Source organism: Leucoraja erinacea, chromosome 13 (genome assembly GCF_028641065.1).
Source record: "Leucoraja erinacea ecotype New England chromosome 13, Leri_hhj_1, whole genome shotgun sequence".
Taxonomy (NCBI): domain Eukaryota; kingdom Metazoa; phylum Chordata; class Chondrichthyes; order Rajiformes; family Rajidae; genus Leucoraja; species Leucoraja erinaceus.
This window is the reverse complement of record NC_073389.1, coordinates 28703404-28723932: the sequence shown is the minus strand read 5'-3', so window position 1 is coordinate 28723932 and position 20529 is coordinate 28703404. Positions and strand designations below refer to the sequence as shown.

Genomic DNA, 20529 nt, shown 5'->3' with positions numbered 1-20529 from the left:
TTACACAAACTAAGACCAATTGACTGTCAAAATAACTTTAATTCAATGTCTGCAGTATGCCATTTGCAATTTTCTATATTGTACCTTTTATTATTGCACCTTAATAACATACCTCAAAATTTTACTACACTCTGGCACACTGTGAATATTTTATATAATGTATATGTCCTGTCTATTTTTATTGGTATATAGTCTGTCTGTGTTATAAATATTACTTGCACATTTGGAGTATGGGGAAACGCAATTTCAATCCTCTGTGTAACTACTTGTTGCATTATTTGAATTGACAATAAAGTTTACTTTACTTTACAAACACTCACCATACTTTAACCCCATCCCCAGGGTTATTCTGGTAAACCTCCCTGGACCCTTTCCATGCCAGCACCTCCCTACTCAGATATGGGACCCAAAACTGCTCACAATACTCCAAATGTGGCCCCTTATAAAGCCTCAGCATTACATCCTTGCTTTTACATTCTAGTCCTCTTGAAATGAATGCTAACATTGGATTTGCCTTCTTGACTACAGATTCAACTTGCAAATTAACCTTTTGGGATCCTGCACCAGCATTCCCAAGTCCCTTTACACCTCCGATTTCTGAATCCACTCCCCATTTAGAAAATAGCCTACGACTTTATTCCTACTACCAAAGTTCATGACCACACACTTTGCCACTCTGTATTCCATCTTAGCTAGATGCATTTGTCCACGTTTGACCCATAAACATTTTGTATCCATACACCCGTTCAAGTTTCTTTTTAAATACTGTGATAGTGCCTACCTCAACCACTTTCTCTGTCAACGTGATCCATATATCTCTAATAGATCAGCCTCCTCTGCTCCAAGGAATAAAATCCTAGCCTGCCCAACCTTTCCCTGTAGCCCCGGCACTCAAGTCCTGGCAACATCCTTATACTTCTTCACTGAGCTCTTTCCAGCTTCATGGCATCCTTCCTATAGCAATATGACCAAATCTCTACACTGTGCTCCAAATGCATCCTCACCAACGGTAAGAAAACGTCCCAACTTCTATATTCATCTCCCTCTCTTTGCATTCCCATACTAACCTTTCTGTCCTGTGCCTCCTCCATTGTCAGAGTGAAGCCACACACAAATTGGAGAAACCGGACCTCATATTTCACTTGAGCAGCTTACAACTCACCGGTGTGAATGTTGATTACTCTAATTTCAATTAATCCCTGCATTCCCTCTCCCCCCCCGCTCCCCCACCCCCAACTTACTCGTTCTACTAGTTCCACTGTTTGCATCACTGTATCTCTTCGTTATCACCAGCCAACAATGGACCATTATGGGCTCCACCCTCCTGTTCCTTGGTCATCCGTTGCTGTCCCTGATTTGTTCTGGCCTTTCCCTATTTCCAATTCCCCCTCCTCTACCTTCAGCCTGAAGAAGGTTTCGACCTTAAACATCCTTTTTCCTTTCTCCAGAGATGCTGCCTGACCTGCTGAGTGTCTATTTTCCATATTCAACACCCTGACTTCTTCTTCTTGTGTATGTCGTGCACAGCCTAAAGTTGTAGGACAACTTGTTCTATTTGATCTTATTTGATTGTGCACGGCAGGTTGATTGCATTCGTTGAAACAGGGCGGACCACGTGAAGGTTGCAATCTCCTACCCCGCACCCTGACTGATAAGAGCAAGAAGACCAGGAGTTCCTTTTTCAATTGGTTGGCACCAATCTCTGAGGCTGATTACAACCAGGAGGCAACCATCATGCATGTAGCACATGGAATTGAGCTATTGAAGCCAAATCAAGAACAGCTGGGTCAATTATTCAAGGAGGTAGAGGGGCTGAAATTTCTTAATTACTTGAGATCTACAATGGTTTACTAACCATGCTTAGCAATGCCAGGGAATTGAGGACACTACAGTTACAACCAGAATCTACATGTTGGTGTTTACCTGCCAAGGGGATTGACCTTTTACAGCTACATTCCCACCCACAATTCTACTCCTTTCAGTTTCGGCAGTGAGGCCCGATTCCAAAGAATATTTCCAAAGAGGCACCTTCCCGCAAGGATATTGCACTGTGGATGAAAATAAGTCATTGTGGTTTCCATAAATCAAATGTTGAGCCAACAGTTTTCTTTTATTTAGACATTCAACTAAGACCGAACGTGCCCCTCCATCTGACTCATCTGGAGCGCTCAGTATAATTGTAAAACCTCCCATCAACTGCTGCCCTGAGCATATCATAGGAGGGGTTATGCTGGAAAATTGTAGTCCACCTAAACGGTAATGAGTGTGGGATAGCAGGACCCTGGTATTTATTGGAGCCACTGTAAACAGGTAGTTGTGAGGTCCCTGGTATCAGGGACAATTATAGACAGACAATGACCAGATAGTTATTGGTTAGTTTTACTTTAGTTGAGAGATACAGCGCAGAAACAGGCCCTTCGCCCCACCAACTCCACACCAGCCCGGGGATCCCCGTACACTAACATTATCCTACACACACTAGGGAGAACTTTTTTACATTCATACCAAGCCAATTAACGTACAAATGTGTATGTCTATGGAGTGTGGGATGATATCGAAGATCTCAGAGAAAACCCTCGCGGTCACGAGGAGAACGTACAAACTCCGTACAGACAGCACCCGTAGTCAAGATTAAACCCAGGTCCCTGGTGCTGTAAGGCAGCAACACTACTGTTGTGCCACCATGCCGCCCGTTAAGGTCCTTAGATTTGGTAATACCCTGTTATCAATGTTATAGTGACATCACTATCAGTTTGCTGTAGAATCCTAGTTAGAGATAAATTATAGAGACACTGCTGTCAGTAAGTTTGAAGTTTACACCAGTGTGTAAGTCACAGTTATTGCAGATTATAGATTCACATCTGTTATACACAAGTGCTAAGGACCCTGATGGCAGTTCAATGTAGGGTCCCTGCAGTTGGTTATTAGCCTGAAAAAGGGTCTCAACCTGAAACGTCACCCATTGCTTCTCTCCAGAGATGCTGCCTGTCCCACTGAGCTACTCCAGCATTTTGTGTCTTCCGTTGGTTATTAAAGATTCTGTGGTAGTGCTATGTTAAGACCTAATGTTAATGTTGTCAGCGGGCCACAAGTTCCCATGCCCAGATAATCGTAGGATCCCTGACATGGGCTACTTATTTGGTTGTCTACGTTCCTTGTTGCCATCTGCTCACCATAGGATGAAGCATTGAAGCGCAGATTATTCGCTGGAGAAGAGGCCCTGGTCATTGCCAGCTGAGAGCTTCAGATATTTTCCAACTGATCACTCCCAATCTGTTGTGGCCATGCCGTCAAACAGTACAGCACCCAGTGCACCACATCCCTGGGGGCCACCCACTGAACTAGGCGCAGCTGCATTCAGGATCTCTGCCCTCATACACCTCCATGAGCTCCACACCCCTCCCTATACAGGATGGGAACTGTTTCCCTTCATTCCACCATGACCCTCAATCCCGCTTAGTCATGTCTCTGACAAAGGAGAGAAGACCTGTCCCTTGTTGTATTCTAGCCTCACAGAATATATGCACCTCCCACAGCTTCCTCTGTTCCAGGGTGAATAACCTCAGCCCTATCAATCTTTTTAAATCAGTGCGGCCCTCCAGGTCTAACACCAGTCTCCTGACCCAGACATCTCTGGTGTAACATGTGATCCTGAACGAGACACAATGTTCTAATTGTGGCTCAACTATTGTTTCGTTCATGGCCTCTGTGCCCTTTTGAATGTTTTTGCTTTAATTAATCAAATAATCTTTTTTTTTTACACTCTTATCTTCCCTTCCCATTGCCTTCAGCAATCTGTGAACCTACGCCAAGGTTGGTTAATTGTTTCTCATGTTTCAGAATCCTGCTATCAGCTGGCTTAGGGTTTCAGCATTTTCATCACATTTTGCCTGTCAAATAAAGATAATATAAATGACCTTTGCTAATGCACGACATTCCATCTTCGGCAAGTCTGTAGTCCATTGCACAGCTGCAATCACGAGATGAATTAGCAACATCGGTGCAGAACTGCATACAATGGCCATTCTCAAAGATGCATTTAATCTTTCTGATTCTTTCTGCAAGAAAGAAAAGTAGGTCATTTTCAGGCAATAGCCAGTGCAGAGTGAACAAGCTGTGTGTGTGTGTGCATGCATATCCCAGAGTGTGTGTGTGTGTGTGTGTGCGTGCATGCATATCCCAGTGTGTGTGTGTGTGTGTGTGTGTGTGTGTGTGTGTGTGTGTGTGTGTGTGTGTGTGTGTGCATGCATATCCCAGTGTGTGTGTGTGTGTGTGTGCGTGTGCGCGTGTGTGTGTGTGTGTGCGTGTGCGCGTGTGTGTGTGTGCGTGCGTGCATGCGTGCGTGCATGCGTGCGTGTGAGTGTGGCACTATGCGTGAGTGAATGTATGAATGAATGTGTGCAAGTAAACACAAATGAGTGAGTGTGTGTTCAAATGTGTGTGAATGAGTGTGTTTTCAAATGTGTGTGAATGAGTGTGTGTCTGTGTGTTCACCCAATTACATGAATAATTACTTGCAATGCCTCCAATAGAATTTCCTTGTCCAGTAATTTTTCACTTTTACAGTACTGATTATCCACTGTGATTGTGATACATTTCTTATTTGTTCAATTGCGTAAATTTGTAGCTTGAATCAAAAGCTGAGTTTTAGCCACTTCCTAATGATGCGCCATCTGGCCCACATAGGCTGTGGTCCGAGGTGCTTTATCCTTTAAGTTCGTGACCCAAATCACATAACTTCCGAATTTTTAACATATTGTGTAAAAATATTATAGAAATCATACCTGAAACTCATCAAGGACAAAACCTGCACATATTTTTAAAATATGAGAAAAACTTCAAATTTTCCGAGTAGTAATTGTCCAGTCAATGCACATTAGATATTGCGTCGGACGCCAATTGACCAATCATGGATTTTGTTTCATGGTAGCAAGGCAGCGAGCACTCTGGGATCATGGCTGCCTCCTAATTACATCAAAACAATAGCAAGGTTTCGAAGGAATAAAGATAATGCTAACATTGCTGATAATTTTGTTTTACAATTGATGTATCTTTGTAAAGTTATGATGCGAATTGTTAAATAAAAATAATAAATAAAAATGTAAAGCTAGGATTAGGATTAGGGTTGGTTGGGCTGTCGGTAGGCCGGTGGATGCTGCGAGGGGTCGGTCGGGCTGTAGGCCGGCCGGTGTTGCAGCGAGCGAGCGGGAGGACTGACTGACGCGCTGAGTAGCCACACTCAACGGCTCCCGGCTCGTCGTGGTGGTCGCCGCAGAAGCAGCTCTCCAAGCACTCTGCCCTCTCAGCACTCTTCCCACTCCACTCCTTCAGCTTTAGGCCTCACTCAACGGCTCCCGGCTCCGGAACCAGTTGCACTCAGCGACTCCCGACTGCACTCAGCGGCTCCCAGCCCCGGTCCAGCCACACTCAGCGGGTCATCGCGGTGGTCACCGCAGAAGCACTCCGCACATTCTGCTCCTTCAGCTTTATTCTCCTCGCCACCGATGACTGACAGCGGGTGCCGGAAGGGGCGGGTTTTACGATTTTTAAACCTTCATAACTTTTGTAATAGTTCACCAATTGGAACAAAACTTGGTGCACTTGCAGCACAGGAGAATGGCAAGGCGGCAAAAAATCGTAACGCAATCGGGTTCCATTTTTGTGCAAATGTAACAACAACGCAAACCGGAAGAGGACAAGATGAGAGTTTTAATTAAGGAACAGACAGACAGACAGACAGACAGACACAGACAGACAGACACAGACAGACAGACAGACAGACAGACAGACAGACAGACAGAATCAGATCTGACTTCCACATTTTGGTTTAATATGGCTAAATCCTTGAAAGGATGCACTCTGGCAGGGTGGCATGCCCAGGTTTAGCAGGACCGGGAGAGGATTTGAAATAGGACCAGTTATCAAAGATAAGGGAAGGATGATTCTCAATTTATTGCAAAGTTAGAAACAAAAGGCTGGAGTAACACAGCGAGTCAGGCAGCATCTCTGGAGAAAAAGAATAGATGACGTTTCTGGTTGAGACCCTTCACTGAGAGTCAGGGGAGGGGGAAACTATAGGTATGAAAAGGTACAGAACAAACCTAATGCCAACCACCCAGGAAAGGTGGCCCATTTATTGGTTTGCTTTAGGCCACAGCATCTAAAATACTACCCTTACCCGTTTCACAATTTGAGCCTTCGAAGTCCTCTGTACACCAGCACTGGTAACGATTCAACTGGTCCTCGCATATTCCTCCGTTTAGGCATGGACTTGATGAACATTGATCGCCTTCTGCAGATGACAGTTATTAAAACAGGCCTCTAGTTTCAAGAGAATAACAAAATAATGAAAATATTGAAATATCAGATATGGGGAACACAGCTTTGATCTTAAATGCAGTAAGAAGGCATGCATTATTTTAACATTTTTCCTCAGTCCTATTATTGTAGTGATTACAGAATATGGAAACAATCACCACTGGGTTTACCAGTTCATGTTGATGTTCTATTCCTGCTAACAATTCTTCATTGTCAGGCCTATTTTACTTGCTCCACTGCTGAGGTTCAACACAGTGGTGCAGCTTGTGATGCTGAAATCTCACAGCTCCAGGGCCCGGGTTTCATCCTGACCTCGGGTGCTACCTGTATGGAGTTTGCATGTTCTCCTTGTGATCTCATGGATCTCCTCTGGGTGCTGCAGAAGTAGGTGCCAGTCCAGGTGGGGCAGAGGGAGGGGAGGAAAATGGGTGGGAGGGGTGGCACATTGGTTAGTTACCTAATATTCAAAAATTCAATGTTCATACTGTTGGGCTGTAAGGTATGAGGTGTTGTTCCTCTAGTTTGCATGTGGACTCACTCTGGCAATGGAGAAGACCCAGGACAGAAAGGTCAGTGTGGGAATGGTTGAAGAATGAATTTGATTTGCAACTGGGAGATTCAGTAGGCTTTGCGAATCTTTTGTGAATCGGGTGCTCTCTCTCTCTCTCTTCTCCAGTCTCCCTCCTCCGACACACTCCGAGAGTGTGTGGCTGCTGTATGAATACCATGCTGAATGTACCTTTAAAGCGAAAAATATTGAATGCTACGACTCGGAACTAGAAGTGCTGAGATCACTCAGCAGGCCAGGCAGCAGTGAAGAGAGAAACTGAGTTAACAGTTAAAGCATAGTGTTGCAGCTGATAGAATCGGTTTCTCACAGCTTCAGAAACCTGTGCTGTCTTTGTGGATTTTGTTTCTTCTCCCTGGGATCAGGTGGTTTCCCCTGGGTGCTCTGGCTTCTACTCACATACCAAAGAAGTCTGTGTTGAAAGGTTTAATTGGATGTTGTAAATTACCCTGAGTGTGTTAAGACAACGGGAGAGTTGATGAGAATGTGAGGAGAATAAAATAGGATTAGTTGGCATTGATTAAAAAAAAGAGAAAAGTGCAGACTCTGTTGTCTGGCAATCAACCTCCACCTCCCTCCCATCACTTGCATCTATCCCTAACACTTGCCACTTTGTCCAGACCCCCACACTCTTCCATCAACCTCCTCCCCCCCACCTCACTACAATGTCAGAAGAAGGATCCCAGCCTGAAAAGTCATCTATCCATGTTCCCCGCAGGTGTTGCCTGACCCGCTGAGTTACTCTAGTGCTTGGTGACTTTTTTTGTAAACCAGCATCTGCAGTTCCTGGTATTCCCATTTGGTCTCATGCTGTCTGATATAATCCTTTGTCTACCCAAATGTTTAGAAGGCCATCATGATGAGGGTAACTTGTGGACAGTTCTTAATAAATACATTTTGTTTTGCTGATAACCCAGAAAGACCGTTAAAACGTACCTGTGAACTTGATCCAGAACTCTTCCTGGAAAAAAAGGGAAGAAAACGTTTTGTGTAAATCTCCAACAAAGTTTGGATGGTAGATGAAGGGAGGTCTCAACCAACTCTCAGAAATAGGAGCTTTGGGTCTTAACAGAGGACTGTTGCAAAAATCTGTGATGCCCTGAACAAAGAGGGCTGGAGGGCCATCCATTCACAGCATGCTCTCCCACATCCGGTACGGCTAGACTGCCTTCCAGCCCACCCCACCATCCACCAATACCTGCTCACCCACCAGTGTCCAATCTCACCTTCTCCAAGGCTACCTATAATCTCCAACCCAATGGTCAAACAAAACCATTTGTATTTGGAAGATGAAACCCCTGCCATTGGGACTTCCCAATTGGCATCAATGGACCACATTTCCTGCCATCCCCTCGGCCATCGTGAGCGCCAATGTATATCCCACCTGTAATTGTCACATGCTCCCCTCACCCCATTCCTCCAACCCCAGACACCCGTCTCCCTGCCTTTTGCTCCTCCTTCAGCTCTGTCAGCTGCACTCCTAAGGCAAGGCAGTGGCCCATCATTATAAATAAAGGAGGTTTGGCATCAGAACTGGTGGGGTCCAGAGGAGATTTACGGGGATGGTTCCTGGGATGAGGAACTACAGATAGGTACAGATAGATCGGACAGGTCTGGACTGTTGGAGTATGGAGGATGGACCAAGAGGAATCTTGATAGATATAAAATGATGAGGAGTTCAGACAGAGGGGATAGTGGGAGGCCTTTAAGATTTGTGGAGGTCTAGAGGTCATGGGTATAAAACAAGGGGTAAGGGAATTACCAGCAATGCAAGGAAAACCTTTAGTTACAAAGTGTGGTTGAAATCTACAATGATCTGCCAGCAGGTGAGGGAGGCAGGTTCCTCAGTGGCTATGAGGGAATTGAATGCATTGGAAAAAACATTTGCAAGTCTATGCAGAAGGTGCTGGAGGGAACTCGTTAAATGCTCTGGTGGAGAATTGGTATGGACTTGATGGGCCCAATGGCCTACAATGCTGCAATTGTGTTTGATTCTATGATGCTAAGTCTCTTCACACAGTCGCCAAACAAGCCTTTGGATGGCTTGGAGTGAGAAAAGTGCTTTTTTAAACGCTCTTGATGAACAGTGGCATTTCCTCGTTTCCCTCTTGCCTCCATCCCGAGAGTTAAGCAGAGGTTCACTGGCACCACCTCCAACCTCATCTATTGTGTCCTTTTCTCTCGGTGTGCTCCTATATTTCAGTGAGACCAAGTGAGATCGTTTCACTGAAAACCTTTGCTCAGTCCACCTTTGCCTACGCGATTGCCAAACATTTCAACTCCCCATTCCCATACTGACTTTGTCCTGGACCTCCTCCACTGTCAGAGTGAGGCCACATGCAAATTGGAGAAACAGCACTTCATATTTTGCATAAAGTTATCCTTGCATTCCCTCCCTCTCTCCCCCACTCTAGTCATCTCTCTAGTTTCACTTCATTAGTGATTATTTATCTATCATTTTGCTCTCCAAATCTGAGGAAGGACATTATTGCCATAGAGGGAATGCAGAGACGGTTCACCAGACTGATTCCTGGGATGTCAGGACTGTCTTATGAAGAAAGACTGGATAGACTTGGTTTATGCTCCCTAGAATTTAGGAGATTGAGAGGGGATCTTATAGAAACTTACAAAATTCTTAAGGGGTTGGACAGGCTAGATGCAGGAAGATTGTTCCAGATGTTAGGGAAGTCCAGGACAAGGGGTCACAGCTTAAGGATAAGGGGGAAATCCTTTAAAACCGAGATGAGAAGAACTTTTTTCACACACAGAGAGTGGTGAATCTCTGGAACTCTCTGCCACAGAGGGTAGTTGAGGCCAGTTCATTGGCTATATTTAAGAGGGAGTTAGATGTGGCCCTTGTGGCTAAGGGGATTAGGGGGTATGGAGAGAAGGCAGGTACGGGATACTGAGTTGGATGATCAGCCATGATCATATTGAACGGCGGTGCAGGCTCGAAGGGCCGAATGGCCTACTCCTGCACCTAATTTCTATGTTTCTATGTTTCTATTATCAGCTCTTCCACAGCCAGCAATGGACCATTGTGTGCTCCATTTTTCTTGAGTCATCGGTGCCAGCTCTAATTTGTTCTGTACCTTTTCATACCTCTAGTTTCCCACTCCCCTGACTCTCGAAAAGTCACCTATTCCTTTTTTCGCTCAGAGATGCTGCCTGACCCGCAGTCACTCCAACATTTTGTGTCTAACATCTTACAGTTCTTGATTCATTTTCAAACACTTCTCTTGCTTCTTCACGTGAGCATTGTTCCTCGAAACACTCTCGCTCAATGGAACCTCTTTTAAACTCTTCAAACGCCGAGTTGGCTCGTCGGTCTCTGTGCAATAGATCTTTGGCCTCATGCTCCTGCAGGAAGACTGGTGCAACAGATTGCAAAGGGTATGTCACCAGAAAATTAACTCCAATAGCCAAACCCCCCAACTTCTCCCATCGCTGCTTCTTAGGCAGTCCATGCTCGACATTGAGATCGATAAACCAGTTCTTTTAACACCATTATTTATTTATTTTGTCAGCACTCAATTTACAAATTTGAAACGGTGCATAAGATGAGGATGATAACTCTTCACTTTGGAGTAAGGTTTGATCTTTGATCTGGCGTGCTGTCGCAGCAGCGGATCCACAAATTATTTCACTCTTACTTCTCTGTGTCTACATCCACGTGTAGCAGAATTTGACTGCGCAGCATACAAAACAAGCTTTTCAGTGTATCATGGTGCACATGATCATAATAAACTAGACTAAAACTAAACTAAACATTATTAATCTATGAAACATTCTGGAATCTAGAAAGTATATGCCATGGGAGAATCAGCTGTGTGCACCGTTAATAAGAGAGCAGTAAAACAACCTCTGTCCAAAAACACAGTCACATTTTGAAGGTATTCCCTAAGGTTCAGCATATAGAATCATAGGGTACAGAGACAGGCCTTTTGGCCCAACTCATCTATGCTGAACAGGATGTGTTTCTGAGATAGTCCTATTTGCCTGCATTTGGTTCACATCCAGCTAAATCATTTCTATTGATGTACCCGTCTAATGTTTTTAAAATGCTTTTATTGTACCCATCCTTACAGCTTCCTCTAGCAGCTTATTCCAAATACCAAACCTCTTTGTAAAAAAAGTTTCCCTTCAGTTCCCTTTTAAATCATTCTTCTCTCACCTTAAATCTGTGCCCTCTAATTTTCTACTCCCCTACCCTGGCAAACAGATTGGGACCATCGATCTTTTCTAGGCCCTTCATGATTTTATCTTTATCTTTAACCTTCTTCACTTCAGGGAAATAGTCCCAGTCTATCCAGCCTCTCCTTATAACTCAAAATCTCTGGTCCCGATAACGTCCCCATGAATTTTTTCTGATCCTTCTCCAGATTAATGACACACTTCCTATAGCAGGGTGACCAGAAGTATGCACAATGCCCCAAGTATGGTCTCACCAATGTCTTGTCCAGTTGCAACATGAGGTCCCAATTTCAGTATTTAATGTATTGGCTGATAAATGCTAAATGCCGTCATCACCACTCTATCTGCCCGTGCCTCCACTTGTTGTGAATTATATACTGTAACTCTAGGTCTCTCTGTTCTACAGACCACTCTGGGGCCCGCCCATTTACTGTGTAAGTCCTGCCCTAGTTTAATATCCCAAAGTTTGAGCACCTTGTGGACACCACCTCATCACTGGTGTGTGTGTGTACCTAACATTCGAGGGGATCTCATGACTCAAAGCTGCAATCCTCTCACAAAGTTTCCTCAGTCCTGTGACAACAGTTTCTATGCCCCATAACTGGACCCACCCGTCTCCAGTGGAAACCCTACAGTTTACCTCTCCATAACTCAGGGAGCTGCTCTCCCTGTTGCCCACTGTCCTTTCTTCTGCCTCAGTGGAAATGGTGGAGGTGTCTGGAGACAGGCCCCTACCTACCAACCACTGCCCCACTATCATAACAATTCTACACCTTTTGTACAAATGGGAAAAACCCACTCAACATCTGCCTCCATTCGTAATGATATTCTCTTAGCCTTTCTCTTGTAAGCATTGAGGCAAATGTGTTTAATTGTCATATATACCGAAACAGAACAATGGAATTCTTACTTGCAGAAGCACACCAGGTTTGTAATCACAGTACTAAATAAGCAACAAACAAATAAAAAAGTTCACTGAATTAAAAAAAACAAAAATACTGCCAAACAAAATAAAAACCCACGTCCCGTAAAGAAAGAAATCAATTGTTAGGTCTTCCCCAATGTGAGTGAGATAGCTAAAAAGCATGCAGAAAATATGTCAAAAATCTGTAGAATGCACATATTATCACAACGTGGAGCAAGGACTAGGCAACGGGTTAATAATAATTGGCAGTCTTCTGCAGATCCCTGCGCTGTGGGCAAGTAACATACCTGCAGAGTGTGTCAGGCAGAACAGCTGAAGGACCCAAGAAACCAACACACTCGTGTATAAAGAAGCCATGTCCAGATTGACGATGGCCAGTCTCTGTTAATCAGAGAACAAAAACAAATAGAAATCTTGTGGGCAAAGTGCAGAGGAGAGGGTTTGCTCGAATGCACACTGACCCGGGAGATGTGTATGTTTAAGAGTTTGTGGCACAATTTGGGGCTAAATGATTGTATGTGTGTGTTTCATGTTTGTCACTATCTTTGAGCCAATTTAAACATTTTGATACTCTGTCATTAGTTTGCTGATGTGCAGGGTTAGTTGTTGGTGCTAACATAGAACATAGTTGTTGGTTTACATAGAACATAGAACAGTGCAGAAGCAGCCCCTCCGGCCCCCAATGTTTGTGCCGAACATGCCTAGTTAAACTGATCTCATCTGCCTGTTTATGATCAATATCACTGTATTCCCTGCACATCCATGAGTAAGCCCTAGTCAATATTAGGGAAGTTATAGTCACTCACTACAACAACCCTGTGGTTCTTGCATCCTTCCAAAATCTGTCTACATATCTGATCCTCTAGCTCCTGGTGGCTATTGAGCTCAACCCATAATGCCTCAGAAGACGTACCCTCCAGTAGTACTAGTTTATTGCCAAGATGAAAAACATTTTTTTTTTTGTTTTGCAATATATTTCAGCTTTATGAGGTCATAAATAGTGCGACATAAAAGATGAGAACTCTACAACAATGTGTTATTATTGCTTCCTTTATTGTACACATGCTTCCATACACAAAATACCATTGGACACAACTTGGACAACATCAAAATGACAGACATCACTGAAAAAGAGAGCAGAGTGTGCAGAACCAAAGGTGCTATGAAATGTATTGCATTGCAAGTTCTGTGTGATCTGTGGATACTACTACTACAACAAGGCCAAATATTGGAACCAGCAAAATCCAAAAAGGCCAATTGACAACTATGACTTCAGCCACAAATGAGGCCATCAATGCCCGTCAGAGATTGACTCGGCTGCCGGTGAGAGTGACACTGAATGCCCAATCATATTTACTGGGTGTGGGGCAGCAGGCAGGTCTCTCTCTCTGTGCAATTCGCACCCAAGTCATATATGGTCTCCAGAAAGCATTTCTCAAGCTTGTGTCATAGCCAAGATCAAATTTATTGCATACAATGTATTCAAGCATCAGGGTTGAAGGACGTTGGAAACAATGCTCAATCTGTAACATAAGCACTGCTGGCACAAGATGCTAATACACCATTTGACCATTTTGTCAGTTTTCCCATCTCTATAGAGTCATGGTTTTGGGACTTCAACCCCACCCCCTTACTGCAAAGGGGAAATGGTAGGTTACACAGCAGCAGGGGCAAGCACATTGCATCAACAGATGGATAAATAAAAACAATACCAAGGAAGCTATTAAATACTCATTAAAAACTTCACCTTAAAATGGCAACAGTTCAAACTTTCTAGATCAGATTCTCTCACAATGGTCACGAAGAAGTGATTCCAGTGTTGGGCATTATGTCCTAGAAACAGTTATGTGATGGACACGAGTTTAGAAGCATCTGAAAATCACAGCCAAATACCATAAAGTGCAACTTAATATTACTGCCAATTTCCCAGAAATATGCATATCCAAAGCTCCTGATGAAGTACCTTAACACTGGTACCTTATTTGTTGTCATTGTTGTTTCCCTGATGAGTAATCCCAAGACTATTTATTCTGTATTTGGCCTCACATTATTGCCCCCATCGCTCCACTTCGATCTACAATGCTCCCTGAGCTAATATCTTCACTTTGTGTGCATCAGAAACAGCCATGACCCCTCAGTTTCACGTACTGCAGCCTCCAGTATTGACGACAAGATATCTATGGATGTTCTTTAGCTCTGGCCTTTGCACTGTTGAGGGCCCACAGTTTCATCGCCAGAGATATTGGTCGTAACCTCCACTCCAAGAAAAGCTTTGGTGAATGTTAAAACCACAGTAGGCATCGACCATAAGCCGGGTGAGAAGGAGAAGCTGCAGGACAAATTACCGACTTTCTACCTCGGTGCAGGTTACTTCAGGAAGGGAGAACTTTGAGAAGGACCACCAATTTTACACATCTTCACAGTCATTAGCCCTTAATATCAGCAGTGCTGGTGCCACTAGCAGTGTAATGCTCAGTGCAGCTTGAAGAAGAACTCAGAGTACTCGAAGCACTTGCTGACTCTAGATTTAAAAAGAGAGGGTGAATGAAGAATTAGTAACAAGTGCCAGACTTTGAACCAACTATGCACATACAGAAAACAAAGCTTTTTCTGCTCTCGAGGTCTAACATTAGTTGTTTACATCAGGGAGAGTACCCTGTTGTTTATTTAAACCACACAGGGATCCACAAATTTAACCACGCTCATTGTGTCACCTTCCTAACCAATACCTGAGCATTAAATTGTCCCTTTTGGTTCTGCACTGGTGTCAGACTGGTGTTAAAAATATTAGTAAGGATGGACTAGTACACTGTTGGGAAGGGAGGTCCACTAACAAGATGAAAGAGTGTGTCAATAATTCAATGCAGGGGTCAGTTGGTACAGTGATTGTACAATAGCTATTGTGAATGGCCACAGGGTTTTCCCCAGGGTAGGGGAGACTAAGACTAGAGAGCTAAGATTTAAGGTGAGGGGGATAAGATTTAAAAGGAACCCGAGGAGCAACTCTTTCACACATGGTGGGTGTATGCAACAAGCGGCCATTCCCGCTTTCTCCGCCAAAGGGGCGCCACGGTGGCGCAGCTGTAGAGTTGCTGCCTTACAGCGCTGGAGACCCGGGTTCAATCCTGACTTTAGGTGATTATCTGTACGGAGTTTCTATGTTCTCCCTGTGACCCATGTGGATTTTCTCCGGAATCTCCAGTTTCCTCCAACACTCCAGAAACGTACAGGCTTGTAAGTTAATTGGCTTGGTGTAATTGTAAATTATTTCTCGTGTGTGTGGGATTGTGTGAGTGTGCGGGGATCATTGGTAGGCGTGGACACAGTAGACCGAAGGGCTTGTTTCCGCACTGTATCTCTAAACTGAACTGGAAACAATACTAAAGAAAGCCGTTAAGGCAGGTATAATCACACCATTTTAAAGATATTTCTACAGAGTCACGATCAAAGTAAATGGGATAAGCGTAGATAAGCATCTTGGTCAGCATGGTCAAGTTGGGCCGACTGGCCTGTTCCCATGTAGTATGTCCCTATGCCTAACATAATAACAGGTCGAGCTAGGGGGGGGAAACTTGTTGAGGGCAATGTGTGAAAAGAGGAACAAGCCAATGAAGGCACATGCTAATGAAAGGGACAATGTAAATGTGGAGAGAGGCTATAATAAGCATTGGTGAAGGAAGGGTATAATTCATGAGGGTGGCTTGATATTGGAGCATTAATAATGCCATCCCTTAACTAGCTGCCGATCTGAGATCTATCATTAATATTCTTACCTGAGCTGCTTATCGACTGGAAAGAATTGGAATCCCCCAGCAGTGTCTGCAGGTTTGTAGCTGAGACCCAGCCTTCTTTATTTGTGTTAAGATTTCTGACGAGCCTGAGAACAACATAAAATCAGTATGAGCTTTATCCCAATTCCATATTCAGTGGTGTGGCAACAGCACAGACATTATTGGTGTGCATTGAAAGTAACAACAGGAGCTAATTAAGCCAACAGCAAGGTAACAAAATGCTCTGGGGTTTAATTATAATGGCATAAACATTTTATAGACATCTACTAGAATAATGATTAATTTGCTGATTAATATCCACAGGCCTAATTTATTGATCCAGAGGCATGTTTAAATCCCACTTTAGCAGATGGAGGATTTACAGTTATTTATAATCCCATCTAGTTCACAAGTTCATCAGTAATGTCATCAGTCTGAAGAAGGGTCTCAACCCGAAACGTCACCCATTCTTTCTCTCCAGGGATGCTGCCTGTCTCACTGAGTTACTCCAGCATTTTGTGCCTACCAATTTAAACAAGCATCTGCAGTTCTTTCCTACATAGTTCACATGTTTATCAGGTAGGAAACCTAGTCTTCACCCAGTCTGGCTTGAATGTGACTTCAGACTGACTAATGTGCCTGACCCGTAACTCAGTCCATGCCAGCCAAGGATGGGCAATGACTGCAGACGTTGCCAACAACATGGCTATCCTATTAATAAACAAGGACAAGCTGTGGTTAGTATGTTGCAAGAGGCTCTGCGCAAGGCAGGAGAAGCATTTACAGAGGGGGTATTCGACCAGTACATTTGGCCTTACATTCATCCTCCCAAAGTGCAACACCTCACACTTGCTCAGATTAAGCCCTTTAGTTTATTCTCAACCTGCAATCCTTTTGGCAACCCTCCCTCTGTTTAACTATTCTTCACATTTCCATTTAATCAGCCACACTGGCAGGAAACCTAATCTTTGTGCAATGTCCTGTCCTCCATGCATAGTCACTTCACAACTTTTCAACCGCATTTGCCATTGTACTCACGTAGAGTGCCTTTTAAACTCCATTTGTGACTGAGAATACAGAACACCAGGGGGAGACAGAGAGCCGCAAGCAACCTTGCAGCAACTTTGCAACACTATTTGTGCCTCTATTTAAGAAGGGCTGCGAGGCACTGCCTGGGAACTATAGACCAGTGAGCGTAAACAAGCTACTGGAGAGCATTCTAAATGCACCTTGATTTGCAATTATGCACATATTTGTATTTGGAATTGCGCAGTCTGGCTGAGTAGGGATAGTTAGCATGGTTTTATAACATGGGAGATTATGTCTTACAAATGTGATTGATTTTTTTGAAGAAGTAAGCAGAAAGGTTGACAAGGTAAAACCATAGCAGTTGTCTATATAGACTTCAGCAAAGCATTTGATAAGGTTTGTATGGTCGCTGCTCTTAGGAAGGTTAGATCGCACAGGATCTCAGGAGAGCTAGCCAACTGCATAGGGAATTGACTTCATGGAAGGAAGCAGAGGGTGATGGTGGAAGGTTGTTTGAAGGACAGCACCCTCGGGCAGTCCTGGACTTTCTTACTTTTGTAAAAATATATCACGTACGTTCATCCTACTGTGAGTGTCGGTGCGGTCACTGTCGAACCCAACGTTGTTCCCTGACACCACACAACCTATCTCTCTCCCTCTGGCTTTACATTTCACTCCTCTTCTCTCTTCATTGGTCAACCTTTTGTCTCCTTGTCTTCTTTGTGTCTACATTTGTTTCCTTTTAATCTCTAACCTTTGTCAACCCAGCTGCTTATTAAACCCCCCCTTGCCTGTATCCATCTATCACATTGTCCTGCACCCACCTATTTTCCAGCTCTCTCACCCCTGCTACAATCTGTCTGAAGAAGGGTTTTGACCTGAAACACAGCCTATTCATGTCCTTCAAAGATGCTGCCTGACCTGCCGAGTTACTCCAGCACTTCAGATTCCAGGTGATTCCTTGTGTCGCAATATTTCAGGTGGGATAACAACAAGAAGAGCCATTGTTCAATACCCATCATGGACTCTTCCCTCAACCGGTGACACATGGGTCACACATCTCAAGTGAGTGACAGAAGATGTAGTAGGCACAGGTGCCGGGGGAAGTCCAGACAGGAGGACATATGAAAATCTCCAGATGCTGTGCTCTATGGGTGATTGATCAATGGGACCTCCTGAAGCAAAAACGAAAAATGTGCGAGGTCAATTATGGACAAAGGAGAGGTATTGAGCCAACTTGCAGAGAGCCTGCAAATATCCATCACCAGCATGAGTGGCTTGATGTCACACTCATGTATGATGACATTTTCATCCCCAGATCCACATCCACTGGGTGGCATGGTGCGCGGCAGTAGAGTTACTGCCTTACAACGCCACAGACCCGGGTTCGATCCTGACTGCTTGTCCGTACGGTGTTGGTACATTCTCCCCATGACCCACGTGGATTTTCTCTGAGATCTTTGGTTTCATCCCACACTCCAAAAATGTACAGGTTTGTAGGTTATTTGGCTTGGTGTAAATGTAACATTGTTCCTAGTGTGTGTAAGGGTGTGGGGATCATTGGTCAGCGTGGACTCGGTGGGCCAAAGGGCCTGTTTCCGTGCTATATCACTAAACTAAACTAAAGAAAGAATTGCCACCATGTGATGCAATGATCGCGTGAGTGTATATAGGCTTGAGGGAATGTACACTATGAATGTTACCTCTGAGACACATTATTGGTTATTAAGTGCCCTTTTAAAGTCAGAGTCATACAGCATAGGGACTGATCTTATGGTCCAACTCGTCCATGCCAAGCAAGATGCCTGTCTATGTTACATAGATAGATACATAGAAAATAGGTGCAGGAGTAGGCCATTCGGCCCTTCGAGCCTGCACCGCCATTCAATATGATCATGGTTGATCATCCAACTCAGTATCCCGTACCTGTCTTCTCTCCATACCGCCTGATCCCTTTAGCCACAAGGGCCACATCTAACTCCCTCTTAAACATAGCCAATGAACTGGCATCAACTACATTCTGTGGCAGAGAGTTCCAGAGATTCACCACTCTCTGTGTGAAAAATGTTTCTCTCATCTCGGTCTTAAAGGATTTCCCCTTTATCCTTAAACTGCGACCCCTTGTTCTGGACTTCCCCAACCGGGAACAATGTTGATCCCATTTGTCTGCGTTTGACCCATATCCCTCCAAATCATTACCATCTAATTGCCTATCCAAACGTCTTTTAAATGCTGTTATTGTACCTACAGTGCATTCAGAAAGTATTCAGACCCCTTCACTTTTTCCAGTCCCACTGAGCTGTACAACATAGTCAAAATTATTTTCTGTACTCTTTCCAGATTAATGGCACATTTCCTGCGTTGTCCCTGGCCCTTCTCGTTTTCACAATCTTATTTGCAACTTTTCTCAGTTCTAATGAAAAGTAAGTGAATTGGAACATTAACTGTTTCTCACATCACAGATTTTGCTCGACCTGCTGAATGTTTCTACAGCGTTGCGTAATCACATTGTTGTAAAGCCTGAAGAGATCAATATAAAGCAACCTGCAGACATACCATTGAGCATCCTGACCCTCACAGATCAGCTGTAACAGATCACCAATACGTGCAGTCAGCTCATCTCCCCCTGACTTCCCAAAGTCCGTTGTAACTGTGTACTTCCCAGGAAGCTGCAAGTAAAAGAAAAATGGGGCTGAGTCACATCCTTTCGCTGTCAGTGAGACCAACAATTGTTCATTCCTTCCCTCAGCTCTTTCTGAAATAGATAGCTGAGACTGGACTTTATGGTGAGTTTAAGAGAAAACTATGTGTCTACCTCAAATGGAGGAGGACCTGAATACAAAGAGAGAGAGGAGACAGTGTGCCTGGTCCTAATGATGGTCGCACGATGAACTAACCTGATGCTTCTGCTGTAATGCTCTCTCCGAGTCACTGGTTTCCCTTTTGTCTCCCCTATCTCCTCCCACCCAGGCTTTTCACATGTCCGTTTCTCACTTTTTCTAACACCCCTTTGTCTCCTTTTCACCGTCAGCCTTTATCACTTACTCACCTAACATGCCAAACCATCACTCCCCCCCCCTTCCACCCTCTCCCTCTCCCACACCCTCTATACATCTATCACTTGCAGGCTTTGTCCCACCTCCCCTTCTCTTTTCCACTTTTCTCCCCCTGACTCCAATGTCTAAAGAAGGATACTGACCTCTCTCCCCAGATACACTCTAACCACTGAGTTCCTTCAGCACTTTGTATTATGCTGCAACATCACTGGTTCCTGACCTCTTCCTCATTATGGAGTCATGCACCAACAACCAGTCTTTCAGCCCAACTCATTCATGTTCACCAAGATGTCCCTTCTACACCAGCCCCAATTGCCCTCACCTGGCCCATATGCCCTAAACCTTTCCTATCCATGTCCCTGGTCCAAAGTCTTTTAAACATTGTTATTATACCTGCCTCATACACTTCATCTGACAGCTTGTTTCCTATATCCACCATTCTGTGTGTGAAAAGTTGCCCCTCACATTCCTATTAAACCTTTCCCCTTAAACTTATGCCCTCTAGTTTTGAATTCCATTACCTCGGGAAAAAGACTGTGCCATCACCTTATTTATTCCCCTCATCATACTTAATTTCCTGAGCGATGAAGGGTGCCAAAAGCCGCCTTCACTACCCTGTATACGTGTGATGTCACTTTTAGCAAACTATATACTTGTACTCCTAAATCC

At 44.1% G+C, this 20529-nt stretch overlaps 2 protein-coding genes across 5 annotated transcripts in view; both read right to left on the bottom strand.

Annotated features, from left to right (window-relative positions):
- Window positions 1-12413, bottom strand: part of LOC129702476 (uncharacterized) — a 50637-nt gene extending 38224 nt beyond the window's left edge. The window contains exons 1-6 of the mRNA XM_055644206.1: window positions 12293-12413; window positions 10097-10257; window positions 7823-7847; window positions 6179-6292; window positions 3918-4058; window positions 1924-2048 (exon numbers count right to left, since the gene is read on the bottom strand). Of these exons, the coding sequence (XP_055500181.1) occupies window positions 1924-2048; window positions 3918-4058; window positions 6179-6292; window positions 7823-7847; window positions 10097-10257; window positions 12293-12362 (636 nt within the window). The 5' untranslated portion in view covers window positions 12363-12413. The remainder of the gene's footprint in view (window positions 1-1923; window positions 2049-3917; window positions 4059-6178; window positions 6293-7822; window positions 7848-10096; window positions 10258-12292) is intronic.
- A 626-nt stretch (window positions 12414-13039) lies between these two features.
- The window catches only part of mcf2la (mcf.2 cell line derived transforming sequence-like a), a 110737-nt gene continuing 103247 nt past the window's right edge, over window positions 13040-20529 (bottom strand). For all 4 annotated transcript variants that reach the window (XM_055644710.1, XM_055644711.1, XM_055644708.1 and 1 more), the window contains 3 exons: window positions 19361-19473; window positions 15779-15882; window positions 13040-14526 (listed from right to left, as the gene is read on the bottom strand). In XM_055644710.1, coding sequence (XP_055500685.1) covers window positions 14432-14526; window positions 15779-15882; window positions 19361-19473 — 312 coding nt within the window. In that variant the 3' untranslated portion in view covers window positions 13040-14431. The remainder of the gene's footprint in view (window positions 14527-15778; window positions 15883-19360; window positions 19474-20529) is intronic.